This window comes from Phacochoerus africanus, chromosome 9 (assembly GCF_016906955.1).
Source record: "Phacochoerus africanus isolate WHEZ1 chromosome 9, ROS_Pafr_v1, whole genome shotgun sequence".
NCBI lineage: Eukaryota > Metazoa > Chordata > Mammalia > Artiodactyla > Suidae > Phacochoerus > Phacochoerus africanus.
Genome location: NC_062552.1, coordinates 75,616,862 through 75,641,244, shown reverse-complemented (window position 1 = coordinate 75,641,244; position 24,383 = coordinate 75,616,862). Strand labels below are relative to the sequence as shown.

The window sequence follows — 24,383 nt, the reverse complement described above, 5'->3', positions numbered from 1 at the left end:
ATCATTCACCAGAAACAAGGGATTTGCCAAAAGTGACTTGGGAAGAATGGTTACAGGCTAGAACAGATGCTGTGCCAAGTTGCCTAAGAATCCTCTGAGATGTAACATCAGGCAGGGTTCAGGCAGAAAAAAGAAACCATGCCAGTATTGGAACAGGCAGAATTTAACATAAATAATTGTTAATTAGTTAAAAGTAGTTAATTGCTAAGGGGTCCAAACGCAGCAGGTGCAGTGTTGGCAGAGTCCAGCTCCAGCATCATAAAGCAGAGTGAAAGAGTGTGGATTCGGAACTGAGAGACAATTAAACTGATAACTGGCGGAAATGAGTAAATGGTTGCCCAGTACAGTAGTTAAATAATTGTATAGCTTAGAAAAGCATTATTTCTTCTTTCCTTTCCAAATTCAGAATCCCAGAGAATGGGAAGGTATTAGAGTCAAGGAAAGTGCATCACCGCAGAAGGAGGATGGGAGCAGTGGAAATACCTGACAATATCAAATGTAAAATGGGAACATAAAAAGCAAAGTGTATTTATTTTCTTTGTTTTGGGAGAATTAACTGACCCCTGATAACTACTGTCTTCCTGCCAGAGCTAGAGCAACTTACTGTAAATCAGCTGCTCTGATGAGGGCGCGCTAAGAAAGAGCGATCTGAGTTTTAATAGAGCGTGGGGTGGTTGCGACAGGCTTGTGGTTGAAGAGCAGCAGAACATGAACCTGGGGGTGGGGCTGAATTAGGGAGGCAGGTACAAGCGATTTGAATCTTGATAAATGTCGACAATTTGCCTTCAAAATATGATCTCAGTGTACACTCTGATTCAATAATACTTGATTTTCAAGTGTTAGCAAGTCTCTGAACGCCACCTTTTAAAAATTTTGTGTTTCTCTAACTGTGACCAAGGCTAACATCTTTTCATATGTTTAGCTATTTGGACTTTTTTTCTCTGTGAATTCCTCTCACTAGTCCTGCATGGGGGTTGTAAGTGGAGGACAGGTTCCTTTATGTAATAAGAGTGTGCTGAGTGCCTGGTAGGTAAATCTTAGGTCCTGATGCAACTTGGTGAACTAAATAGACATGGTTCCTGACCTCTCTGAGCTAGGTGTGGGCGAGATAGTGAAGAAGAAAACGAATGTATAAATATAGATCTCCATCAGTTCTATGAAAGGAAAGAAGGGATGCTGTGAGTGGGAAAAGGCAGAGGATCTCCTTTAGATGCAGTGGTCAAGGAAGGTTTTTCTGAGGGAGACATTTAAGTGGAGGTTTGGTGGATGAGAGATAATTGGCCACGAAGGGAGTTGTGGAAAGGAATATTCTTGGCATTAGAGCACATGAAGGTTTTCAGATGCAAAAGAATATGGCATGTTTGGAGAAGTGAAAGATGGCCAGGCCAGTGAAAGCATAGTGAGTAATAGGTGGGCTTTATTCTTGGTCCTGACTGAATTCAGGGGGGTACATCTCTACAGGCCTAAGCAGATCTGAGCACTGTATTCAAGGCTTCCTTTCTTAGATTAAAAACTCTACATTGAAATCTTAGGCCAGTGTGTGTTTACTTGTGGAATTAAGGCTCCGAAGCTGATATCTGCTGATAGGCAAGGCTACTGTTGGATCATTCCTCACAGAGAAAATTGATTTGAATGGCTTCTGAAAGAAGAGTCAGTGCTTTCCCCTAATTGCCCCTTTCTGTCACTCATACACTGTAAGGATGGTATTTGGTAGCATTAACTGCTGTCCTTCCTGTGGGAACATCAGCCTCCTTTTGCCTTTCATCAATCTCATACACCTTGGGGAGGAGGAACTGAGCAGGCAGAAAACTGAACAGGGACCCGAAGGACACCTGATGGGAGTCTGTGGGGTTGACTGTGGTTTACACTCCTTTGTCCCTTATGGGGTCCTCAAGCTCTCTTATCTAATGTAACTGATCAGTGGCATATGCATGAGGGAAGCTGTGTGTATGTGTGGCGGGCTGGGGGGTGGGGTGGGGGGGGCACACACAGTGGAGAATTTGGTGGAGCCCAGAGGAACAAAAGCATGAGTAGGTGGCTTAGACCAGCTCAGCATTAGGCCTGGGAGGAGACAGTTATGCCCATGTCCAGCCCTTTATTCTACTGTTTTTAAAGGGAAAGCAAGGCCAGATGAGGCACCCCCAAAGGGGAGTACACAGCTGGCTGCCCTGGTCTGCCCTAGTCAGGATAATAGTGCTGCTCTCGGTGAGTGGAGCTGAGGCATGTCTAGCCTTTCCTGTGTCTGAAGAAATGTCCTCAGATCTCATCCTTTAATCAGTATCCTGTCTATGGAATAACTAAGTGTCATTGTTTTCACCTTTACTCACTGAATTCTTAAGACTTTGGCCATTTCTGTGGCCCTCTCCATGTCAATCTTTTATCAGGACCCTCAGACACAGTAAGGACATGAATATGCCTTCATCCATTCCCTGTACATGAGGAGAATATGTCTGACCTTCCTGACTGGTTTCTGAAATAATTGTCTTCAGTGAGTCTTCAGGTGGGTGGAGACCAATTTCTATACCAGGATATCTGAGTGAGTTGTGTCCAGGTGATCTGCCTAGGACAGTGCTCTCCCTGAGCTTCTGTCATGCTCTGAATCCTCTCCCTCAGGGTTGCCTCTAAGCCCAGCTGTCCCCTCCCCTGAGTAGTTTGGGTCTGTCTCTTACTCCTCCTTTTGTTCTACTTTCCAGATGGCAAGTAGCCTCCAGCTGTCTGTGGGGAATCCTTTTCCTTGGGAAAGAGGAAAGAGGAGTAATGATACCGTCTAGTACTGCAAGGATGCACCTGTAGAAGAAAGTGACATGGTATATAAAGGAACCCCTTAGGGTGGGAACAGTTGAAGATCAAGGTTTTAGTGGGTAGCCCACACTTCTTTAGCACTTTGTATTTCCCAGAGCTCTCTGGCATGCCACACATTGCACTTTGCTCACCAGGACTCTGACGCAGACAGGGTGTTTTTTCCTTTGAAACATGGAGAACCAGATGCAGAAAAATTATATAATTTGCCTTAGAACAAAAAGCTAATGACAAAGCTAGGAGGCCCTCTGCTAGGAAAGGTTTTTATGAAGAAATTTGTATGGCTTGCAGTTTGTTAATTATGTATAGTGCAGTTTTTTTAGAAAAGTAGTGTTTGGGATTTGAGGTGGAATAGATCCACTGTTAAAACTAGCCTGATCCTTCTTTCCTGGACAGTCCTTTACAAGTGACCTATTTCCTAAATCATGTTGGGTTTACTTGGACATCATAAATAAAAGCACCCTAAGGACTATGGGAAAACAGTATGCTGACATCATAGTTTTTTCTGGGGCTTTCTTCTTTTAGCTAAATGTCTGAAGATGTTTCCAGAAAAGAAATGCCATGTATATGTAGGCCAAACTTGAACTTCTTTTAAAGAGTGTGAATTACTGCCCAAAGGACACATCAGATCATCTCCCAGACCATAAAATCACTCATTTTCATTCCTGCAGTTGATGCCACAGACACTAAAGCCAATTTATCTTAGTCCTCTTTCTTGTGAATTTAGTCTTTTTGGAAATTTCATCCAGAAAATGGACACCCTTGGGTGCCTATAGGCTAGAGGCCTCTCCTTTATCCCAGGACTTGGACATATGAAATATCAAGGGATCTATTTCCATAGATCATAAAAATGTGCCCAAGTGGCCTGGAATGTCTGTCCACGTGATCTGCACCAACATAGATTTAAGGCAAACGTGCATTGTTCTAGCCAGCACAGTCTGGCAGCATTGTAAGCCTGCAGAGTCTGCTACTTTACTTTAGATCCATCACAAAGAATAGCCCACAGCTGAGCTCACAGACGTAGAGCCTTATGTGCCAAGCATGGGGCTAGAGGCTTTACGTTCGTTATTTTATTTGATCCTTATGATAACCGGTAAAATAGCCACTTCCATTTTAAAGGTAAGAAAGCGGGCACAGAATGAGTCAATTACTTGCCCAAGTCTTCCCACCTGATAAGCCAGAACTCCAAGCAGGGCAAGACTACAGGGCAATGCTGCCTCCAATAAACCACCATGTCCACCCCAGTTAAAGATATGTTTTATTTCTCCTCAGGTATGGGGTGGGACACCATTCATTCTTCCACAGTTTCTTTCTGTCCAAATGTTGAGGCTATTTCAGTATTGGAAAGTTTCAGAGCATTGTAAATGTATCCACCAGTATTGGTCACTGATTCTCGATCTAAGACAACTCCTTGAAGACGGCCACTGTACTATGAATAAAAAAGCATGTTTGATAGTAGGAATCAGATTTTCTTTCCTGGGGCAGTAAAAGAAAGGATTGATTTTAAGAAAAGCTTACAGAAAGATTCAGGTTTCAGTTACCAAGGGTGTGGTATTAAACAGCATTTGGTGCACATGGTCAGAGCTATAACAGGAATTTTCTTCAGAGTCTTGAATCATTGAAGCCATGTTTTTGATCTCAGGGTAAAGCTGAGAATTCACGGGATCATTTTCCTTCTTTCTCTGTCATCTGATGAATAATCAGTGTGGCAAAGCAATTGGGATATTATGCAATAGGACAGAGGCTGGTATCTTTATTTTTTCTTTTTATGGCTGCACCTGTGGCATATGGACGTTCCTGGCTAGGCGTTGAATTGGAGCTGCAGCTGCAGGCCTGTGTCACAGCAACATGGATCCAAGCTCCATCTTTGACCTATGCCACAGCTTGTGGCAATGTTGGATCCTTAACCCATTGAGCAAGGCCAGGGATTGAATCAACATCTTCACTGACACTATGTCAAGTTCTTAACCCTCTGAGTGTTTTTTTTTTTTTTTCTTTTAAAGGCTGGTATGTTACGTTGACAAGTGACACCTGGCACTTGCAGGAATGGTGATTCCTGTCTAGCTTCCGGCAAATCTAGGTATGAACGTCTGATGGGGCCACGCCCCATTGAAACAGGCATCATTGAGCTGGTTGAGCACATAAAGACAGGAAAAAAAATGTATGTTCTATAAAACCATCTCCACTCCATCCAAGAGAATCAATAGCATTTAAAATGTCTAGTGGACAAAATGTGAGTACAGTACACCTCAGCAGTCAACCCAGAATCTCTTAGGCCTGTCCACTGATTCCTATGAGGCTGAAGGAAGCAAGCAAGGTGGCTTTGCCCCACCAGCCTTTATCCAGTAAGTAACCAATGGGATGGACTGCTGAAGCAGCCCCCCAACCGAAGGCCTGAAGTGCCCAGGACCATGACTCATCAGCAGAAAGAATAAAATGTGGCAGAAAACGTTAGGGGTGGGAAGGGGCTGGGAAGTGAAAATACGATTCAGGAAATCCTGAGGCTCTAGATGAAGCTCAAGGGAGAACATATAATAGGGGTCAGTGCAGAAGGTTACACTCTAGCAGTCATCAAGCTTAAATGCACATTATGTTTAATTTCCTTGAAGCTTTAATCTGCTGCTTTAAGTCTAGTGAGTATCTGGGGAAGCCAGATGCCCCACCATCCAGGCCCAATGGAACCATTTTCTTTGTAAAAGACAAGGTGACCTGGGGCACCAAGAAGGCAAATTTGGGAATAATGTGTGCCTTTTCCAAAAGCTCCCCAAGTAACTGTGACATACAGCTTGGGTGGAGAAACTGCCCCAAGCCAATATAAACCAGCACTGTAGTACAGGTAAAACTTAAAGAGGGGTGATCTTAAAGCAGAATTAAGAAAGGCTGGAAAGCAAGGAGAAGGGCATGGAGGGGAGAAAGGTGAGTGGGAAGATGTATAAATAAAGATCAATTTTGTATCATATTGGCTCTGGCTCCATGAAGTCATTTTAGGTATATGCAATTTCTGGATTTTCAAAAAGCAAAGCACAAGGAAATCCATCTTTTGCACCATCTTGTTAAAAGAGGGCTGTTAGCACACTCATGTTTAGAGAAAAAGAGATCTGCCTTGTGGGTGGGATGTGTTCTTTTTCCATATCTCAGCCTTTATATTTCTCATGCGCTGATCATGGCCCACCTGAGGCACTGAGGGTTTCATTGACCCCTGGAAATACTATCTCCTGCCTATCCATGTGCACATGGGCAAGACGAGGTCACTAAGGGAGTTCAGGGGAATCCAGGAGTGGAGGTCAGCCTTCTTGATGCAGTTGTGTGCATGGATGTGCATGCATATGTCCAGCTACCACTCAGGTTTGCCCATGCCAGGGGAAGAGGCACACAGAACAGATAATCAGGAAATTAACATGGAAACTTTTGCATTTGTTTGAAGTTTATTTCTGGTATTTTTTCCCTTCCTCTTCTCTACCTCATTTTGCCCTCAGTCTGCCTCCCCTCCCCCTAAACAACAGAGAATAACTTTACAGTTGGTTCCCCACATTTGGTTGGTTGAATGCAGATTCAACCAACTGTGGATCTTGTAGTAGAGAAGCATGCATCTATTGAAAAAAACCTTGGGCAGTTCAAGCCTATGTTTTTCTTAGGCAGATTCTAATTGACAGCAAGGAGGAAAGGCATCAGTGATTTAAAAAAAGTACTTGTATTAATTTTCCCATAAAATCTGAGTTGGTTGTGGTATAATTGCTAACAAAAATTATATTAAGAAAAAATAATCTTTGCAAGTCAGTAGGTTTATAATTAGTTCATAAGAACAATGCTTTTAAATACCTAATTAACTCTTAAAGGCCAGGTCCTCATCCAGTCAAACCATCTCTCTATCCTTTCTTCTCTGGAAAGTGGAGGTGGTAGCCTCTTGCTTTCACCTGCAGTCCTCCCAGGAAATATTTCAGAGTGCTGCCTGCTTTACTGAGTGTCTGGGCTAACCCAGGCTGTTCTGCTACAGCCATCACTCAAGTCACTTCTCTTGAGAACAAATGGGGCAATGCAATAAGTGGCATTTGCTCTTCCATAAAAATAAATCAGCCTAATTTGATCAAGTCTTCTTTCCACTTTAAAAGGACATGAAAGTAGTCTGCTGAAGGAGGGCATATGTGGTAATAAGTACTTGAGTTGAGCACATCACTAATATCAGCAGAAAGGTAATTATTAATCAGCTTAACTGCTTTACCCATGAGAAGAAAATACCCTTAACTCTTGCTAGATAGAAACTTATTGTCTAAATTAAGGTTAGTTAGCTCTTCAGTCTTTTTTTTACATTTCAAGATCTCCCATTAGAATATCCATAAGGAAACTATCAGAATGAAAATCTCAGTTCTTAGATCTGTAGGCGTAAAGATCTTCCCATTAGCATCAAAAGTGTGATGATGCCTGCTTACCAGGTAGTGTTTTACAGATTTCACAAATAACAGAGAAATGAGCTTTCATCACAGAGTTAAAATATTTAATGACAAAATTAGAGTTTGCTGTAATAGTGAATCACAGAGCAGGTGTTACTTGTCTCTGAAAGGAAGAAAAATTATATTTGACATCTTAGAGAACTTCTGAAGAATTAATAACTGTATAACAACATCAGCATTGTTACAGTTCTAAAGATTAAAAGCAAAATCTCTCTTTAGTATCCTTTATTGAGGGCATTCTGTAAATATTTTTACATAAATGCACAACCTTTGTTAGCCACAAAAGTAGTATTAAGACATTTCACTGTAATTTTAAATCTAACACATAATCTTTATTTTTTTCAGAGCTTAAAAAAAGTTAACTACTCATCTTGTTACATTTTACAAATACATTCTTTAATATGAAATGTTAACCCAGAATCACTGTCTACTTCCTGTACACAGGTATCTAATAGTACTAGTGAAGAATACTACAGCTACAGTTCAGGAAGAAGTGAGAACAGTGGGAAGTCTCTTTTCCTTATGAATTGTCAGTACAACATAAGAGATCCTTCACAGAAATAGTCTTCCCAAAGCTCAAGAGTGAAGTGAGGAAGTGAAACAAAGTGAAATTAAATGTCTTTAAGCAAGCCACTGAATTGGTCCCAAATGAATTGGTCCCAAATAATGTGAGTCATTTCAGCAATTTTCTCTAGGTTAGATTGCAGTAATATTTTGTATTGTGACATCTACAAAAGATAGCAAAGAACCTCACGTGTGTCAGCACAGGGCTCACGCCTCTGTAAGAAATCTGGAGGAACTGGGGTTGCTGTTTGGTTTCTCTGCTGGGTAGAGGCCTAGGTGGGACTGGGTCACAGGGAGGTCAAAGGCATGACCATAGCCTGGACCAGAACAATAGAGGAAGCTAATAAATAAGCAGATAGGCTTTCTTCTAATCCAGGCTCTTTCTAAAAAGACCTAAGTCTAAAAGGATAAACAGGGAGTGAGCAAAGAGGGCAAGATGTGGAATACTTAATATATGAAGAGTAACTCACAATTCTACCAGGGAGGAAAAATCTCAAATTTCACAGTATGCTTATGACCCTACCCTTTGCTACTTTAGAAGCAGCTTCACAAACACTGTTGTTATATAGTTGGCAACAAATTTTATTTTTGAGTTTGGCTGATTGTCAGGGGGGTTTTAGATTTACCCTTTTAATTATTTATACCAAATATCTATCTCTGAAACTAGAATCCAATTTGGGAAGATGAATATCTCTGTGTGTGTGCGTGCACATTTTCTGAACCTATTTGGTGTGATATTTTCAGCTTTTCTTGGAAATTATAAATAAATGCTTCTGATGGTACTCACCAGCTATCAAGTCCCTTGCTTCTTTAAACTTTTAAAGAACTGAAAGAAAAGTACAAGTATTCTAATAAACTTACATAGTTTACCTTATAAACTTTATAGTTTTCTTGAAATGGATCATCTCCCTAAGAGGATTTAGAAATTTATCTATGGCAAATCCCATCTCCCTTTTGACACTACAGACTAAGATCATTTTTTTCACTCTCCAACAGTCTAATTTTCCTTATCCTTGGGAATGCTTTATCAGGAGAATTTAAGCTATTTAAATCAGCATAAATAATCCCAGAGTCATCATAGGCTGCTATGTAATAGGCTCAATGGGCGGGATGGAATAAAAGGGGTCCTAAAGATTCAGGCAGCTTAAAAATCAATGCATCACAGCGGGAGGCTGAGAATATATCTGGGATGTCAGGCTTGCCTCCTGGTTTCAGGAAGACAAAGCATAGCTTTTATATTTAGCATATTAACTCTCTAAGAAACCAGACTTCTAGACTGAATATATGGGCCTGTGCTGAGTAGTACAAAATCAGGAGGTGTGTAAAGCAATTTCATTCAATCTGACTGCAATGTAAAGGTTTCATTGACTGTGCTCTTTTATGTCAGAACAGGCAAGTTTCAATTGCCATGAAATGCAGTTTGTCAAGAAACTCACACTTTAAATTACATTAAATAAATAGCAATAACAGCATCAAAACCTCCAAGAATCAGATACCAAGAAATTGAAGGCCATTTCCCAAGGACATCATGAGGGTGTCTCTAATAAAACAGGCATGGCTTTGTAAAAATAAAAGGAAAAATTTTAGATGTGTGGTATCTATTCACATTATCATTTATACAGACCTTATCTGAACAGATCAATTCTTGATAAAAATCCAAGCACTTTTCAAGACCAGCTACCATAATTTGGGGGCAATGACAAACATTTGTGAATGCACAAAGGTTTTTAAATAGGCCTTTAATCTCAATTTATTATCCTTCATATGATTATTCTAAATAATCAGCCTGGAAATAGGTAGTGGGAGTATTTAAACTGTAGTTCAGAATGTAGATTTCTATCTGTGATTCACATTTGTTTATTTGAATGCTGGTGATGGCTCATGCAAACGATTACTGCATAAAAAGCAAAATCCAAGACTGCTGTTTCCCTTGATAATACAGATTTATGTCTCAGGATATAGAATCTTAACCTTCAGATTAAGAGTAGCTAGGAGACTGAGTGAAACCAATCACTGCTTGACTTTTATTTCCAACCAGGAACAATAACATCTGATGTCACCACATTAAAATGTCTTCCTGCTTAATATCAGGGGAAAAAATACATGTTGCCAGTTTATACATAGCTCAGTAAATCATTTGGCCCGAATTTCATATTCAAACTACCAAAAAAAAAAAAAAAACCAAACCTAAAATAAAACACACACACACACAGACAATGGAAAAAAATGAAGTTGATGCTATGCAGCATTTCTTAACAGGATTATTAAGGAAATGTATAAACACAATATTTTTTCCTTCATATTAACATCTGAAAAGGAAAAAAACCCTAAATGTCCATATTTTGGAAAAAAAAAAAAAAGCAAGCGGAGGTCTGAAATTCTTGTAAAAACTGCTGAACAAACTTCAACTTCTCTTAAGAGGTCACCAGGAGAGGCAGTTTCTCAACATTTGTGCTTCATGGCAAGCTAAGGAGACAAAGAGACAAAAGTAGGATGTTAGTGGAAGCAGAGAGAGTTGACTGGCTGCCCCTTCCCCACATCCATGCTGAGAAGCTGCCCCGAGATTCTACTTGCCGTGGCAGATCACCATCACCATTCACACTGGCACCTAGGAAATGTGCAGCATCTCCCCTAACAGTCCACCAGGCACTGCATGTGTTACTCCTTCTCGCAGTGATGTTGGTGTGTGTGTGCCCAAGGGGGGATGCCATGTGATGTTCCTTCGGTGGCATGGAAGGCTACTGAAGGCAAAGTATAAGAATGAGTGAGCTACCCCAGAAATAAAGGCCTTGGGGCTCCCAGGTTATTAGTTATCCAGGAAGACCAACACTCCTCAAAGTATTTACTGATATCTCATAAAGTACTAAGAATCACCAACTGTAGAGAAACAATCTGCAATAATCCACGTAATATCCTGGACATTCAACGAAGTCCAAAGCACTTGACAATTAGACTGTGTTATGGACCAGGGTTGAACAATAGACCAAATTCAGACCTTGATTTACTGCTCCCACTGGTATTTGAAAAATGTGGTTTATTGAAATGTTAGATCTTTATAAATGGGAACACCAAATACCACTGTATCATTCAATAGCTTCCCAAGCCTAGCTGGAGCCCATGACGATATATTAAAGGAAATGTATGCAGGTGCAAAACAAAAAATTAAATCTGACATTGTCTTCCTCAGCCAGATCCAGATCCTTTCCAAGGAGCCTGTACACTGATGTGAAGCATAGGCAGGGCTGAAGCTGAATTGTGATTCCTCATAGGTCCAGAATCTGACATTAGGGATTAATCCCTGAAGTTGGAGCTGGACTGACTGGGGGTAGTTGTGTCGCTAAATTAATCTCTTTGGGAATCCTCAGCTGAAAGAGCTCTGGGGGTCTCTGCCTGGTAAAGCCACCCTAAGCAAAGATTCCCATGGACCTTCTGCCTTGCTGATGGCAGCAGCCCGTCAACTGTCAGATGGTGTTTGTGAAGCCCTGAGTGTGCCCAGGATGCTGGGCTAAGTGCTGTGGGTTTTTGCCAAGAAAGATGGGACTACAGCTCCTAACCTCGAAGAGTCTGTGGTCCAGGAAACATAGTGGAAGGAAATGGCTGAGCTAGGGCTCTCCCTCATATCTGTCCCCTCCCCAGCCACACTGAGCTCCTCCACTGTATGGCCTCCACTTCTTGATCTGTCTCTAGTTTTTATACATTATTTAGCAACATGGATCATTCAGATCAACACAGAGCTGTTAAGTGTTGTGCATAATGAATAGCAACTGTAAATATTTGATTGGTGCTGCTGTCCTGTTATTCACTGAGCTGTTAACCTTCAGATAATGGGCTTGTGCCAATTTACCCACAGTCATTAATCCTCAGTAGCAATTGTGCTGCTGCTCACACCAGGCCTTGGTTACCACTCCCATGCAGGTAGGACTGGTGCTAAGGGGAGCCCCAGCTGGGCGAGGCAGTGCCAGCTCAGCTTCGCAGAGAGAGATAGGGCTGGATTGGACATTTTGTAGGAAATGGCGTCATTTGCATGCTACCTAGTTTTGTTTTTCCTTAATTTCCTGGGAGTTAGAAACTTTAAAATATGGAAGGGAGTATGCTATTGCTTCACCGCTACACATTTGCTGTATGACATTGAGCTCTACAGTCACAGCTGCTCTGTGCCTCAGTTTCCTCATGTCTGTAAATATCATCTCCAACTCAAATGCTAATGGATTAAATGTCAGCACTTCTACAGAAGAGAAGTAGATTTTCTTTCTGCTCTATTTCGTTAATATCTCTTAAAAAGCTTTCAGAGTTATGTAAATATAACTCCATCTAAACAACAACAGAAAAAATTATTACTCATACTGAGGTTATTCTTTAAGAGGCCTTGACTCTTGAGGTGTCCCTCCTTGCTCAGAGACCCACGGGGAGCAGATGATGGTAGTAGGGACAGAGACAGCCATTCCCTGCCAGTAAGGGAAATGCCACTTACCACTCTCTCCCCAACAAATTCGGGCTTGTGAAAAACAGGGCAGATCACTGTTCTCTTCTGTGGGAAATGTCATTTGAGGATGCTTAGGTATGGGTATCCCTTGCTCCTTGCTGAGTCACCAGCTGAGGTGGGCGTCAAAGCACTGTACACACTGCAGTGTTGTGCTTTTTGAAGCAAAGGAGAGTAAGCAGGCCTGCTCTGGCTGAGCTGGACTTTGCTGAGGTCTGAGACTGTGCCAAGTTCACAGCTCAGGAAGGAACCACGCTTCCCCAAGCCATGATGAACGGAACTGGGGGAGAGGGGAGGCTGAAGCATTTCTATTGGCTCTGTAGGAGACAAGTACTCCATATCTTGATGGCAGGGTCCTACAAAGGTGATCCACTCACTAATGTACCTGGGTCACTGCAGGAGTCCTGGGAAAAGCGAGAGAGCCAGAGATCCTCTTCTGTTGCAATCTAGAAGGTATACCCTACTCTCCAGCTGAGGCTGCGTTCCCTTGTTCAACCAGGAAGCCCAGAGGAACTGTCACCCTGAACTGTCAGGGCTCTAACATGTGCACTGTGTCTCAGCTTCTAAACACAGCCCACTCTTACTGAGTCAGCCCAGCCACGACTGCGGGGGAGGAAGGCCTGGGTCCATCTCTAAACTCTCTCCTTTCCTCACCAGCAGGCCTGGCGGGGGCTCAGCCAGTGGACATCTTGCTGGTCAGCCTTTACCAGTGGGACAAATCAGGAGTCCTAGTCCCTGGGAAAATAGCCACACCTTATCTAAAGAGGTCAGCCTCCTCATTAGGAATACTGCCAGTGCTGGTGATTCATAAACACACACCCCAGTTTTAGAAAACGGCAAATCTGGTTATAATAGTGTCTCTCTCACACTCCCGCAAACACACTAACAGACACCAGCAGCCCCTCCCCCCACCCTTCCAACACCCACAGGAGAGGAAATCAAAGTAAGGAGAGACTGCCCTACCTTTTCCATCTCTGCTGAAATAGGTGCCTGGCTGCCACCACTCCTCCCAGGGGTCAAAGCCAGAGGCCCCTGTGCCTTTGGGGACCTAATCCGTTTCTGCTCTGACAAGTCCTGTTTTCAAGGGCTGCTCTGTGCTTACAAAGTGTCAGCATTCAGCAGGAGGCCCTCCCACCCCACATGGGAGAGCACAAAATCTTCACTGTCAGTCCCTCCCCATCTCTGTGCTAGGATCCTTGGTCACATTTCTCCACCCTCCTACAGAGCTCATCGTGTAATGGATTAGGGAAGGCTCAGCAGATACCACTTTTATGGAAATAGTTACAACTCATAGTGAGATATGTACCAGGCATTGTGATAACCGATTTATAGGTTTGAATGCATTCAGTTCTCTCAATACCCTAGAAGAAAGGTACTATTAGCCCTATTTTCCTGATAAGGAAACTGAGGCTTAGAGACATCGAGCCCTTGTCTAAGGTCACTGAGGTGGTAAGTCAGACACCAGATGTTAACTCCCAAACCATACTGCCTTCCCAACTCCCTAGCAAACTTGCCTACAGTATCAGGGAAACAGGGTGACCAGGGCCAAGAATTCTGGCCATCTGGTTAGGTTATCCAACCCAGTGTTTGTATGACCTCCTCTGAGGTAGACACTGACATGGATGACCTCCAGGTATTGTCTACTCATTAGGAAGAGTGATTTCACAGACTTCCTTGGTAACCCGATTCATGATTTAATCATTAACCTAAACTCTTGTTTTAGAAGAATGTTATCAGACACTCAACACATGTTGAGTGTTCTGTATGACAAGACACGAAAGGGAACTGCCTGCATTATCGCCCTCCCCAGACTTGAAGACAATTAAAAAATTAATCCCCTTTAGCCTTCTTTTCTCCAAATCAACACTTGAAATGTTTCCCCAGACTTCCACTGCCCATCCCCCTTTGAATCACTACAGTTGCTGTTGCTGTAAATGAAGCTGGGTGGGAATTCTAGCATCTTCACTCCATCAGTTTCTATATCACGAAGGCTGCGGAAAGGATAAGGGAAATTGTAATCCTGAGCTCACTCCCTCTGAAGCAACTGCTGCAAGCGAGGCTCTGGCCCCCAGCAGGACTGCCTGCATTCTTAGCTAGGTCTGAATTCCAAATGGGCCCCCAAGGCAGCAGTTCAGTAAAACACTGCCACGATAGGGGGCTGATGACAAAACAAGACAGGGTTTCTTCAAAGGGGAGGCAGGAAGGGAAGGCAAGATGTGTCTACTCAGATCTGGATCTACAGTTGGGCCTGGGCTTGAGCCTCAGACAGAGGCCAGCCCAGCTCAGCTGGGGAGATTTTTCCCATTACTTTTCAAGTTGTCCATTCTTGTTTCCTCAGCAGAAGCAGAGTTTTCTGTTGAAGCAAATTAATTTCTTCCCCAAAGGTCACCTAAAAAGCATATCTTGAAAGGCCAGATCATGAGTCTCACGGCCAACAATTATCAGAAGTTGTTTCTGGAAACCTAAATTTGAATCACTAGCCAGAAAAGAAATGCTTTTTGATCTGAAGCACAAGAACAGTAATAAATCCTCTTTATCACCTGACCGACAAGGCCTCTCTTTTCCTTTGGTTTGTGACTGCCTTAGATAGCTGGCTGCCAATAAAAACTCCCCCTTCCCTTTCTGAAAGGCACTTTTTCAGTGAGTGTGTGAATGTGTGTGTGTGCACCTGGAGTGTGTGGCAAACACCATTCTCTGGACCCAGAGGCACATGGGAATCCTGCAGGCATCGCCGTGTGTCAAGGCAGCCTTAGAGATCCAAGGCCCATCCAAAGGGGAAACTAGCCCAGAAGTACCCTGGGACTGGAGTTTGCTTTTCATATGATAAAGGGATAACACAGGATGCTAGGCTCAGGACCAGAAGGGGACAGCATGGAAAAGTAAGCACAAACAGCCCACAGCCCTCCTTTAAGCACTGGCCAAGGAGGAGGGCTATTTTTAGACCCCTCACCCTCCATCCTGTTCTCTGAAACTTGAGCCTCAAAATACTGGGCAGGAACTAAAAATGGTCTGTATCCCAAAGATACGGGGTCAAAGGCAGAGATGAAGACGTCAGAAAGGAGATAATCAGAGAAACAGGTCCAAGAAGAATCCTTTCATGACTCTGGTGCTCACTAAGCAGAAGGAAAGTGTATACAGGGGCCACACACACACACAGCCTTTATTTTGTATTTCCTGTCATGGGAAACACACTGAAATAAAGTAGTGTTGGGCACCGGAGCTCCCTGACAACCAAGAGCTAAGCCCTCAGCCGTGCTATGGGACCTACCTTGTGTGCAGTTTCTGCAAACTGCTGGGCGCTGTTCTTCATGTCTTCTGTCTTCTCCTCTGCACGGCCCAACCGCTCCCCGCGCTCGTTCAAGGCCTGGCTCGCTTTCTGTACTGCGCTGGTCACGCTATCAGCTGCTGAATGGAGGATGCTGTTTCCTGAAGGAGGACAGCAAGAGCATTAGCTAGTTCCGCTGAACTGCAGTGACAGCCCCCTGCAGGGGTGAGTACCCTGAACAAGCAAGGCAGGTCACACTCTGGAACGGCTTTGAGTGTCTGGGAAACGAGTCAACTTTTCTTCTGACCTGGTCTGACTGACGCATTTGTAGGAAGGATACCTGCTGGCAGGACCTGGGGATGTGTTGAAGGCTCCCTGCCCCGCCCCCACCACGAGTCTTTGGTGAGGCTCAGGAGGGCGGGGTGCATTTGGATTTGCAAAGGTAGATGGAAATGTGCAAGTTCAGTGAGATATACTTGGATTTTATGATCATTTCCTCTTAACCTAGGGTTTAGGTGAATAACCCCTGGAAGAGTAGGGGCACAGAACTTCTCCAGATGTGATGCTCTGTATTTCTTGCAACTCTTCCCTAAAGATAGGGCTCCATGTAAGAAGTTGTGGCTCAGTCTCAAAGTTGAGAGGAGATACATTTTTCCCAACTTTGAATCCCAAGCCATGGCCTAGTTGGTTGGGCCTTTTTGCCTTTGATTTCTAGTTATGAAACATGGGGCCTCAGCCCTGCACTTAGCCAGGAGGTGGAAGATGGAAACCCATCCTAGAAGAAACTTAGCACTCCCAGATTCATGAGTGATTATACTGAGAAAGTTGAAAAGCATCACATTTCAAATAGTTTTGCATCCCTGACATCCCATTTACTAGAACTGGAAAAGAAAATTCAACAGTGAAGAACTGGCAGAGGCATAACCCACTGAGACCTAGCAACTTGCAAAATTACAATCAGAGGAAATTTATAGCTGTATTTTGTTAACATTGAGTGGAAGGTATTTAAATGGCATTTTATGCAATAGCTTTATGTCTTTGGATAAGCTTATTACATCATTTAACTTTGTACCTGGGATGGATCCATCTAGCCACAGACAGCTTTTAATAGAACTGTAATTTCCACTGGTCTCAGCTGCAAAGGCTTCCTGATTTCTCCTCTGTGGGAACAGTCTGTGGTTTATAGAACAGAATCTCAGGCAAAGAAAGTACCTAGCTGAGAGGAAGCACTTTATAAATTGTTTTCCATTTTTCATCTTTAGGAATGGATTTTATGGGCTTCCCTATGCACTAAGAGGAGGCAGATGGGCTTAACTTACTATTGCTTAGTTGCATCAAGCACTACAGGAGCCAAGGTAAGTCAGCACAGATGAATACGGACAGAAATGTGGCTCTGTAGAAACCTTGTTGAATGCAAGTGTTGGAATGGAAGATTTAGGTATTTAGAACAAATCTGGGTTCCTCTGCTTTCACAGTATGGCTATGATAATAACCTCGCACCATTGCCTAACATTTGAATAACATTTTGTAGTCATAAAGCATCTTTACAAATAGTACCTCATTTGATTGTCACAAAAATTCTACTGAGAAGACTGAGACTAGTTGAGGTTCAGTGGCTTCATAAGATCATGTCACTACAAAAGTGACATGGCATTGGGAAACCAGAGCTAGCTTTTTCCTTATTCTGTACCTTCCTCTTTGCAGGTGTGGTGTTGGTCATGGAAAGTAATCACTGTGACAGAATTGTGAGCAGACTAGCATGAACAGGGCTTGACAAGTTATTTCCCAAGGTAACACCTGACTGTTTCTGTCCTCAAGGTATTCCTCTTGGTAAATAAAGAGTTATTGCCTAAGCTGCATTCAAGTCAGGTGCTCCCAAGAAGGAACAGGCCAAAGGGAAGGAATGGGAAGATGGTGAAAGGACTGAAGGTACAGGGCAGGGGTGGGGGTGGGGGGGCACAAGAAAATATCCTATTCCTCCAGCTCCTTAGACATACTACCCACAGCTTAGCCACCAGAGGTTAGAGAAAAGAGGGGGTAGGGCATTTGAAACTCCATAGCCAGGAGTATCTGCATCAAACCAGGGGGATTTTAGAACTAACTACCAGTATATAGCCAGGATTGTTTTTTCCCCCCATCAGAACTGACCCTCACGATGCCCTCAAAGTTAGACACATTTGTGTTTCTAGAATGAATCTGCTTTGCATGAGCCATACTGCTTTCCTGTCATGACTTAAAGTTAATCTTGCACAAGATGTCAGATCAGCACGGCACCCAGTTTTATATGATACTGTTTAGCCAATGGTTGTTATGAGTGAAGAAGAACTAAAAGAGTTGTAACTACAAAAGGGAACCAAATGCTGTCTTCATTATTGAGCGATGACACCGCTGACCACTATCAATTAAAAAAAAAAATCTATCTTCATTTATTTTCAGGCACGAGGATGGATTTGAACAAATTTCATTGCCTCACTTGAAATGTCCTCTCCTGGTTTCAATTCTACCTGTATTTCAGGGTCAGTGAAGTATCCATCTCCTTTATCAAGCTTCAGGTCAATTCCATTCTCCTCAACTTTGTAAAAACTATCTATACAGTTTTCTATATAGTTTTTTCTTGGGTGACTGATCAGATACAGTCACAGGCAACTTTTCTACCTCATTTCTTCACCTGTAGATGCAATAACTTCCCAGCTCTGTTGACCATTCCCTAAATCTTAAATCTTCCTCCTTTAGACTTGGGTCTCCTACCTGCTTACTGTCTTCTCTCTGAGATCTTGCAAATGCTGTAACTCCAGGGTTCTATCCTTGGCCCTTTTTTCTTTCTCATTTTTCAGACTCTCCCTGGAACAATTTTACTTAGCTCATGGCTTCAATGATCAAATTTTTGTCTTTTTCTAGGCTATGCCACTGAGGCTCCACACCCGTGTTTTCTTGCTGGATAACTCCAGGTGAGTAACCCAAGTCTTCCTGAATTCAGTATGTCTACATCTGATCCCATTATCACACACTTGTTTTCCCTTCACACCTTGCTTTCCCTTTGGGGTCCCCTGTTCAGTCAGAACCCCACTATCTGCCCACCTTGCTTCTAAATTCAGAAATCTGGGAGCCCAGTCTAGATATCTCTCTCACTTTTTACCCCAAAAAACTATAGGTCACCCTCTATCCTGCTCGCTACTCTTTTCCTTCTTTGCCATCCTCATTATCTCTATATTGATTTAAGTCCCTCTCGCCTTCAGAGTTACTGAAATAGCCTTTTGTCACTGGGTATCTTCATACCTTTCCTGGTCCATCTTCCACACATTTCCATAGTAAACTTTAAAAAACGCAAATCCATTACCTTCTGCTCACTGACTCAAAGATAAAATTGAGACTTTTGCCATGCCTTTCTCTCTCAGCTCAATCTCAGAATACCAAAAGTTTTTCCTCCTATTTAGCATTCCCTAGTCCCATACCTTGCCAGATTACCTAAATTTCACAGATGTGTGTCATGTTTCTTTTACCTGTGTGCTTTTGTGCTTGCTGCTACTTCTACTCAAACTCTGCTTCTCATCTTCACCGTCCCATTTACTCCTATGTGTTTCAGTGCCCCCCCCACCCTATCTTCTTTGTCCATTCATCTACTGGTAGGCTCTTAGGTTGTTTTTGTATCTTGGCTTTTATAGATAATGCTGCAGTGAACACAGGGCTGCATATATCTTTTCAAATTAAGTGTTTTCATATTCTTTAGATGACTACCCAGAAATAAAATAGCTAGATCATATCATAGTTTTATTCTTAATTTTTTGAGGAATCTCCATATTGTTTTCCACAGTGACTACACCAGATTACATTCCCAATAAGAGTGCATGAGGCTTTCCTTTACTCTACATCCTAACATTTACTTCTTGTCTTTTACAAAATAACCATTCTAATGGGGCATGAGGGTACCATCTCATTGTGGTTTTAATTTAATTTCCCTAATAGCTAGAGGAATAAGAAAACAATTCTATTTAACATTGAAACAAAAAGAATAAAATACCTAGGAATAAATTTAAGAAAGGAGGTAAAAGATCTATACATTGAAAACTGTAAGACACTGCTGAAAGAAACTGAAAAAGACAGAAAGACATAGAAGGATATTCCATACTCATGGATTGGAGGAATTAACATTGGTAAAATGGCCATACTACCGAAGGGAATTTATAGGTTAAATGCAATCCTTATCAAAATCCCAATGATGTTTTTCACAGAAATAGAACAAAAATTCTAAAATTCAGGAGTTCCCGTCATGGCTCAGTGGTCAAGAGGCACATGAAAAGATGTTCAGTATCACAACTTATTAGGAAAGTTTTACTTTTTAAAATGAGGCTGCAGTTACTGTCTTGCATTTATATGCACATACGATCTTTGTCTGCATTTCTGATATTTCCTAGAGATTAAACTGCTAGTTCAAAGGACACACACTTTTTGGAGGCTGTTGGTGCATGCTGAAAATTGCTTCCTTGGAAGTCTCATTCAGTGTTTCCAGACTGTTCTTTTGAGTGCATGCTATGTGCCAGTCACTGTTATGTGGACAAACTGGCAGAATGACTTTGAGGAAGGATGTATTTTAACTTTTCTGACTGTCAGTTTCCTCATCTGTAACATTTGCCTCATGTGGCTGTTGTGGAAATGAAGATGACAATATATACAAAATGCCTGCAGCTGCTCAGTGGACATTTGTCCCTGCCCCTCCCTAAGACCGTATGTGTTCTGGGGAGTTCTGGGAAAATTGCACAGACCCACTCAGCTCCTTGGCATGTCTCCCTTTCTTCTGTCTTGGGGCTAAGTGTCTTGAAGCTCCCGGGAGACACTCAGATCTTTGCATACTTGCTGTGTGCAGCTCAATATGCTGCTCAGAGAGAGTTGAACACATCCTCATTGAACCAAGGCATGTTTTGTAAAGTAAGATGCCTAACTCAAAAGTTGGGGTGCATCATATTGTGCTAAGTTAAATATGGAAATAAAACAGTCTCCTGAAGCAGAGAGAACAGTAATTCTCTCTAAATAGGCAGGAAGCATATTAGTACCCAAATTTATTCAAGCAGTCTGAGAAGAGGCTGTCAACCACTGCAAATAAAGTCAGCTACCTTTTGAATTAGAATAGGTTTGAGAATAGATCTTTGAGAATAGATCAGAGACAAATCTTACTTCATTGATGTTGAATTTGCATCAGTTCCACTTAGTATGTGCTTTTAAAAAATAGTGTGCTAGCATCTTTCATGTTAAGAGATTGAGAAGACCTTCCTGAGAGCAATTTGAGATAGAGCTATACATTGTTTTCAATCATTGTTTGGAAAAACAAAGGACATTTAAATGTATAGGAAAAATGAGAGAGAAAAATAAGGTTATATTAAAAAGTAAGGAGAGGAGTTCCCGTTGTGGCGCAGTGGTTAACGAATCCGACTAGGAACCATGAGGTTGCGGGTTTGGTCCCTGCCCTTGCTCAGTGGGTTAACGATCACGGCGTTGCCGTGAGCTGTGGTGTAGGTTGCAGACGCGGCTCGGATCCCGCGTTGCTGTGGCTCTGGCATAGGCCGGTGGCTACAGCTCCGATTCAACCCCTAGCCTGGGAACCTCCATATGCCGTGGGAGCGGCCCAAGAAATAGCAACAACAACAACAACAACAACAAAAAAAAAGACCAAAAAAAAAAAGTAAGGCGAGAAGAGAAAGAAGAGGAGGAAAGATTTTTTAAAAGCACACAAACCATACCAATAACTATAAAGCTAATTTCCTTATATTATCCTAAACTTCAGGTTATATCTGATAATAAAAATTCTTAATGCTGTAACTAGTAAAGAGGCAATTTAGATTTTTCATCAGCTATTTCCTACATCAAATACATATATAGATATTTGAAATGCGAAATACTCATCCAGTTTAGGATTTTAGGAAAATCATCTAAAAAATAAATGGTTGAATAAACTTACATCAGTCTATACTCAGAATTGAATAAACCTGGTCATCTCCGGATACTGTTTTAAAACTGAAATCTGGTGATAGTTTTGTGTGGATTACTTGTATCGTATAATCAATGTAACCATTTAGGAATAACTGTACAATAAAGCCCCATTTATCCAAACTAACTTAAAGGAAAACCAATTATGGTGAAAAAAATAAAACAGATTTGAGTTTTAATACAAAAAACTCAACAAAATTGGCAGGGAGATCGCTCATATGAAACCTGTTAATAGGTCAGGACCATTAGTAACTCTCATATCATATACCCAAAGTGTTCAATAATTTATTCCTTGAGTAGATTAAATTCCTGTTCTAATCTTGTCTATAGTATTCATTTTTTTCTTTTTTTCTTTAGCAAAACAATTTTCATGAGTAGACGTAAGGGTCACTTGAGTCTGGTCCAGTGTTAGTAACATTCAGATTAATTTTACTGGAAAAAATCTATGGGATTCACCCAAGATGTTTTTTCTTTCCTTTTTCTAAACTTCCAATCTTTACCACTCAGCATCTCTACCACTAGAAGCCATATTAGCAAAAGAAAAGTCACATGGAAACTTGGTTCTGTGACCAGAGGGTCCCTTTTCTGTCCTAAAGGGGCTCTGAACCACTTACATGCATTTTGCTTCCTGAGATGAGCACGCACTTCCACCCCCACTGGTGGTAATTCAATTACATGGTAATGCTTCTGAGGAGGTTCTGCTTAGGACTGTGACTTGCATTAAGCATTTTATAAATGTGTGGTCATTTAAAAATGATGATATCACCTTTACAAACAGTGATTAAATGCAAAGGCCTACCTGGTGAAACAAGTTCACAGACTCCATTAATTATCTGAGAGCTTAAGTAAATTACCAAGTTCTTTCCCATTACATTGACTAATCAATATCAATCACACAGTTGCATCTCAATGTTGGACAGCCTCTAGGATCCCCTTTTAAGATGGGAGATTCTTCGAAAAGGTTAAATTTCATTGGTCCTTTTGTGGTAGTGACTAATCAGATAAATCCTGTTACAAATTTAGGTTGTGTTACATCAAGCCTTTGCAAAAGGAGGAGTTGTTAGCCCATGCTGGGCACAGATGCAGTGTGAACCTCAGCCAGACACTCACAGAAACATCTACAGTTCACTGAATGGTGACTATGTGCAGGTGCTATGGTAAACTGTCAACTGTCAAATTCTTCAAAGGAATGTATTTTTACCCTATTTTACAATTAAGGAAAGGAATGTGCTCAGGGATTGGAGAGAGCTTGCCTAAGGTCACCCAGATCTTGACCCTGAAGCTCATTTCTTTTCTTTCTTTTTTTTTTTTTTTTTTTTTTTTTTGCTTTTTAGAGCCTCACCCGTGGCATATTGAAGGTTCCCAGGCTAGGGGTCAAATTGGAGCTGTAGCTGCCGGCCTACACCACAGCCACAGCAATGCAGGATCTGAGCCACGTCTGTGACCTACACCACAGCTCATAGAAATGCCAGATCCTCAACCCACTGAGTGAGGCCAGGGATCGAACCCACGTCCTCATGGGTGCTAGTTGGATTCGTTAATCACTGAGCCACGAAGGGAACTTCCCCAAAACTATTTTTTTTAAAATAATGAAGATAGTATGAGAAAAAGAATGTGTATGTATGTATGAATGGGTCTCTGTGTACTATAAGTCAATTATACTTTAATAAAAAATCACTTAAAAATAAGAATCATGTATATTTAAGGTGTACAATGTGAAATAACTACAGTCAAGTTAGCATAGCCATCTCCTCACATAGTTATCACTTTTTCCTTTTTTTTGTGTGTTGAGAGCACCTGAAATTCCTCTTTCAGCAAACTTCCAGTATTGTAGTGTAGGCATCGTGCTATGCATTACTTTAGATCTCTAGACTTATTCGTTCTGTATGACTTCAACTTTATACCTTTGGACCAACACCTTCCCATTTCCCTCACCTTCCTGCCTGTGGTAGCAAGACACAGAAAAAAAAAACAAAAACCCTGTGTGATCTCACTTATATATGGAATCTAAAAAAGTGGAATACATAGAACCTGAGAGTTGACCTCAAAGCTATGAATGACTATGTTAGCATTTCCCATGGTGGTTCTGTGGTTTAAAAAGTGCCACACAGAAAACTCAGTGCTTTGGTAAATGGCTTTATAAAATGCCAGTCTAATCCTTTATTGCAGAACTTTGGGAAACATTTAATATGCTGATGTAAATTGTTAATCAAATAGAGGTATGGGTAGGGGTAGGAAAGATTTGCTAGCAAATGTATTTACTCACCGGGTCCTTTTGCACAGATTATCTTAGTAAGGGGTAGATTTCTGCAGAATCCATTTTGGGAAATGCTACAATAAACTATCCTGACTCCTGAGTTAAAAGAGGAAAAATAAATAAATTCAGGCTGTCCTCATCAATTTGGCAATAGACAGACAAGTCATGTAATTACATTAAAAAGGCTTGCTTTATAGAGGCAGCAGAACAGATATAGCATGCTGAGTGGCAGTTCCAGAATTATCTTTTGTCTTAAGTTGGTGGCTAATTTCAGGGACCATGAAATTTGTTTGTTGCCTGCAGCTGGATGACAAAGAAAAATGGACTCAGCATTCAGGAATACTTTGTAAACCCATAAACTCAGAGGTCTACTTGAAGGAGACCTTGGAGTTATCTATTGCTGGCATTACCAAAAGAAGAAAACGGACCATTCTATCAGGCAGTTCTCTTCTGCTGCTGATGTTAAAGTAATTTAGTGGAACCTCAGCCTATTCCCTAATCACAGGCATTCCCCAAAGCCAAGGACTCAGGAGAAAGCCCTGTGGCTCCTCCTATGCTATACAAGTTATGGGTCCATACTCCTTGGAAGAA

The 24,383-nt window shown here is 41.8% G+C and overlaps 1 protein-coding gene across 5 annotated transcripts in view; it reads right to left on the bottom strand.

Moving 5' to 3' along the window:
• Nucleotides 1–7,274: 7,274 nt before the first annotated feature.
• Nucleotides 7,275–24,383, bottom strand: part of STXBP6 (syntaxin binding protein 6) — a 251,503-nt gene continuing 234,394 nt past the window's right edge. For all 5 annotated transcript variants that reach the window (XM_047795255.1, XM_047795252.1, XM_047795253.1 and 2 more), the window contains 2 exons: nucleotides 15,560–15,717; nucleotides 7,275–10,277 (listed from right to left, as the gene is read on the bottom strand). In XM_047795255.1, the coding sequence (XP_047651211.1) occupies nucleotides 10,254–10,277; nucleotides 15,560–15,717 (182 nt within the window). In that variant the 3' untranslated portion in view covers nucleotides 7,275–10,253. The remainder of the gene's footprint in view (nucleotides 10,278–15,559; nucleotides 15,718–24,383) is intronic.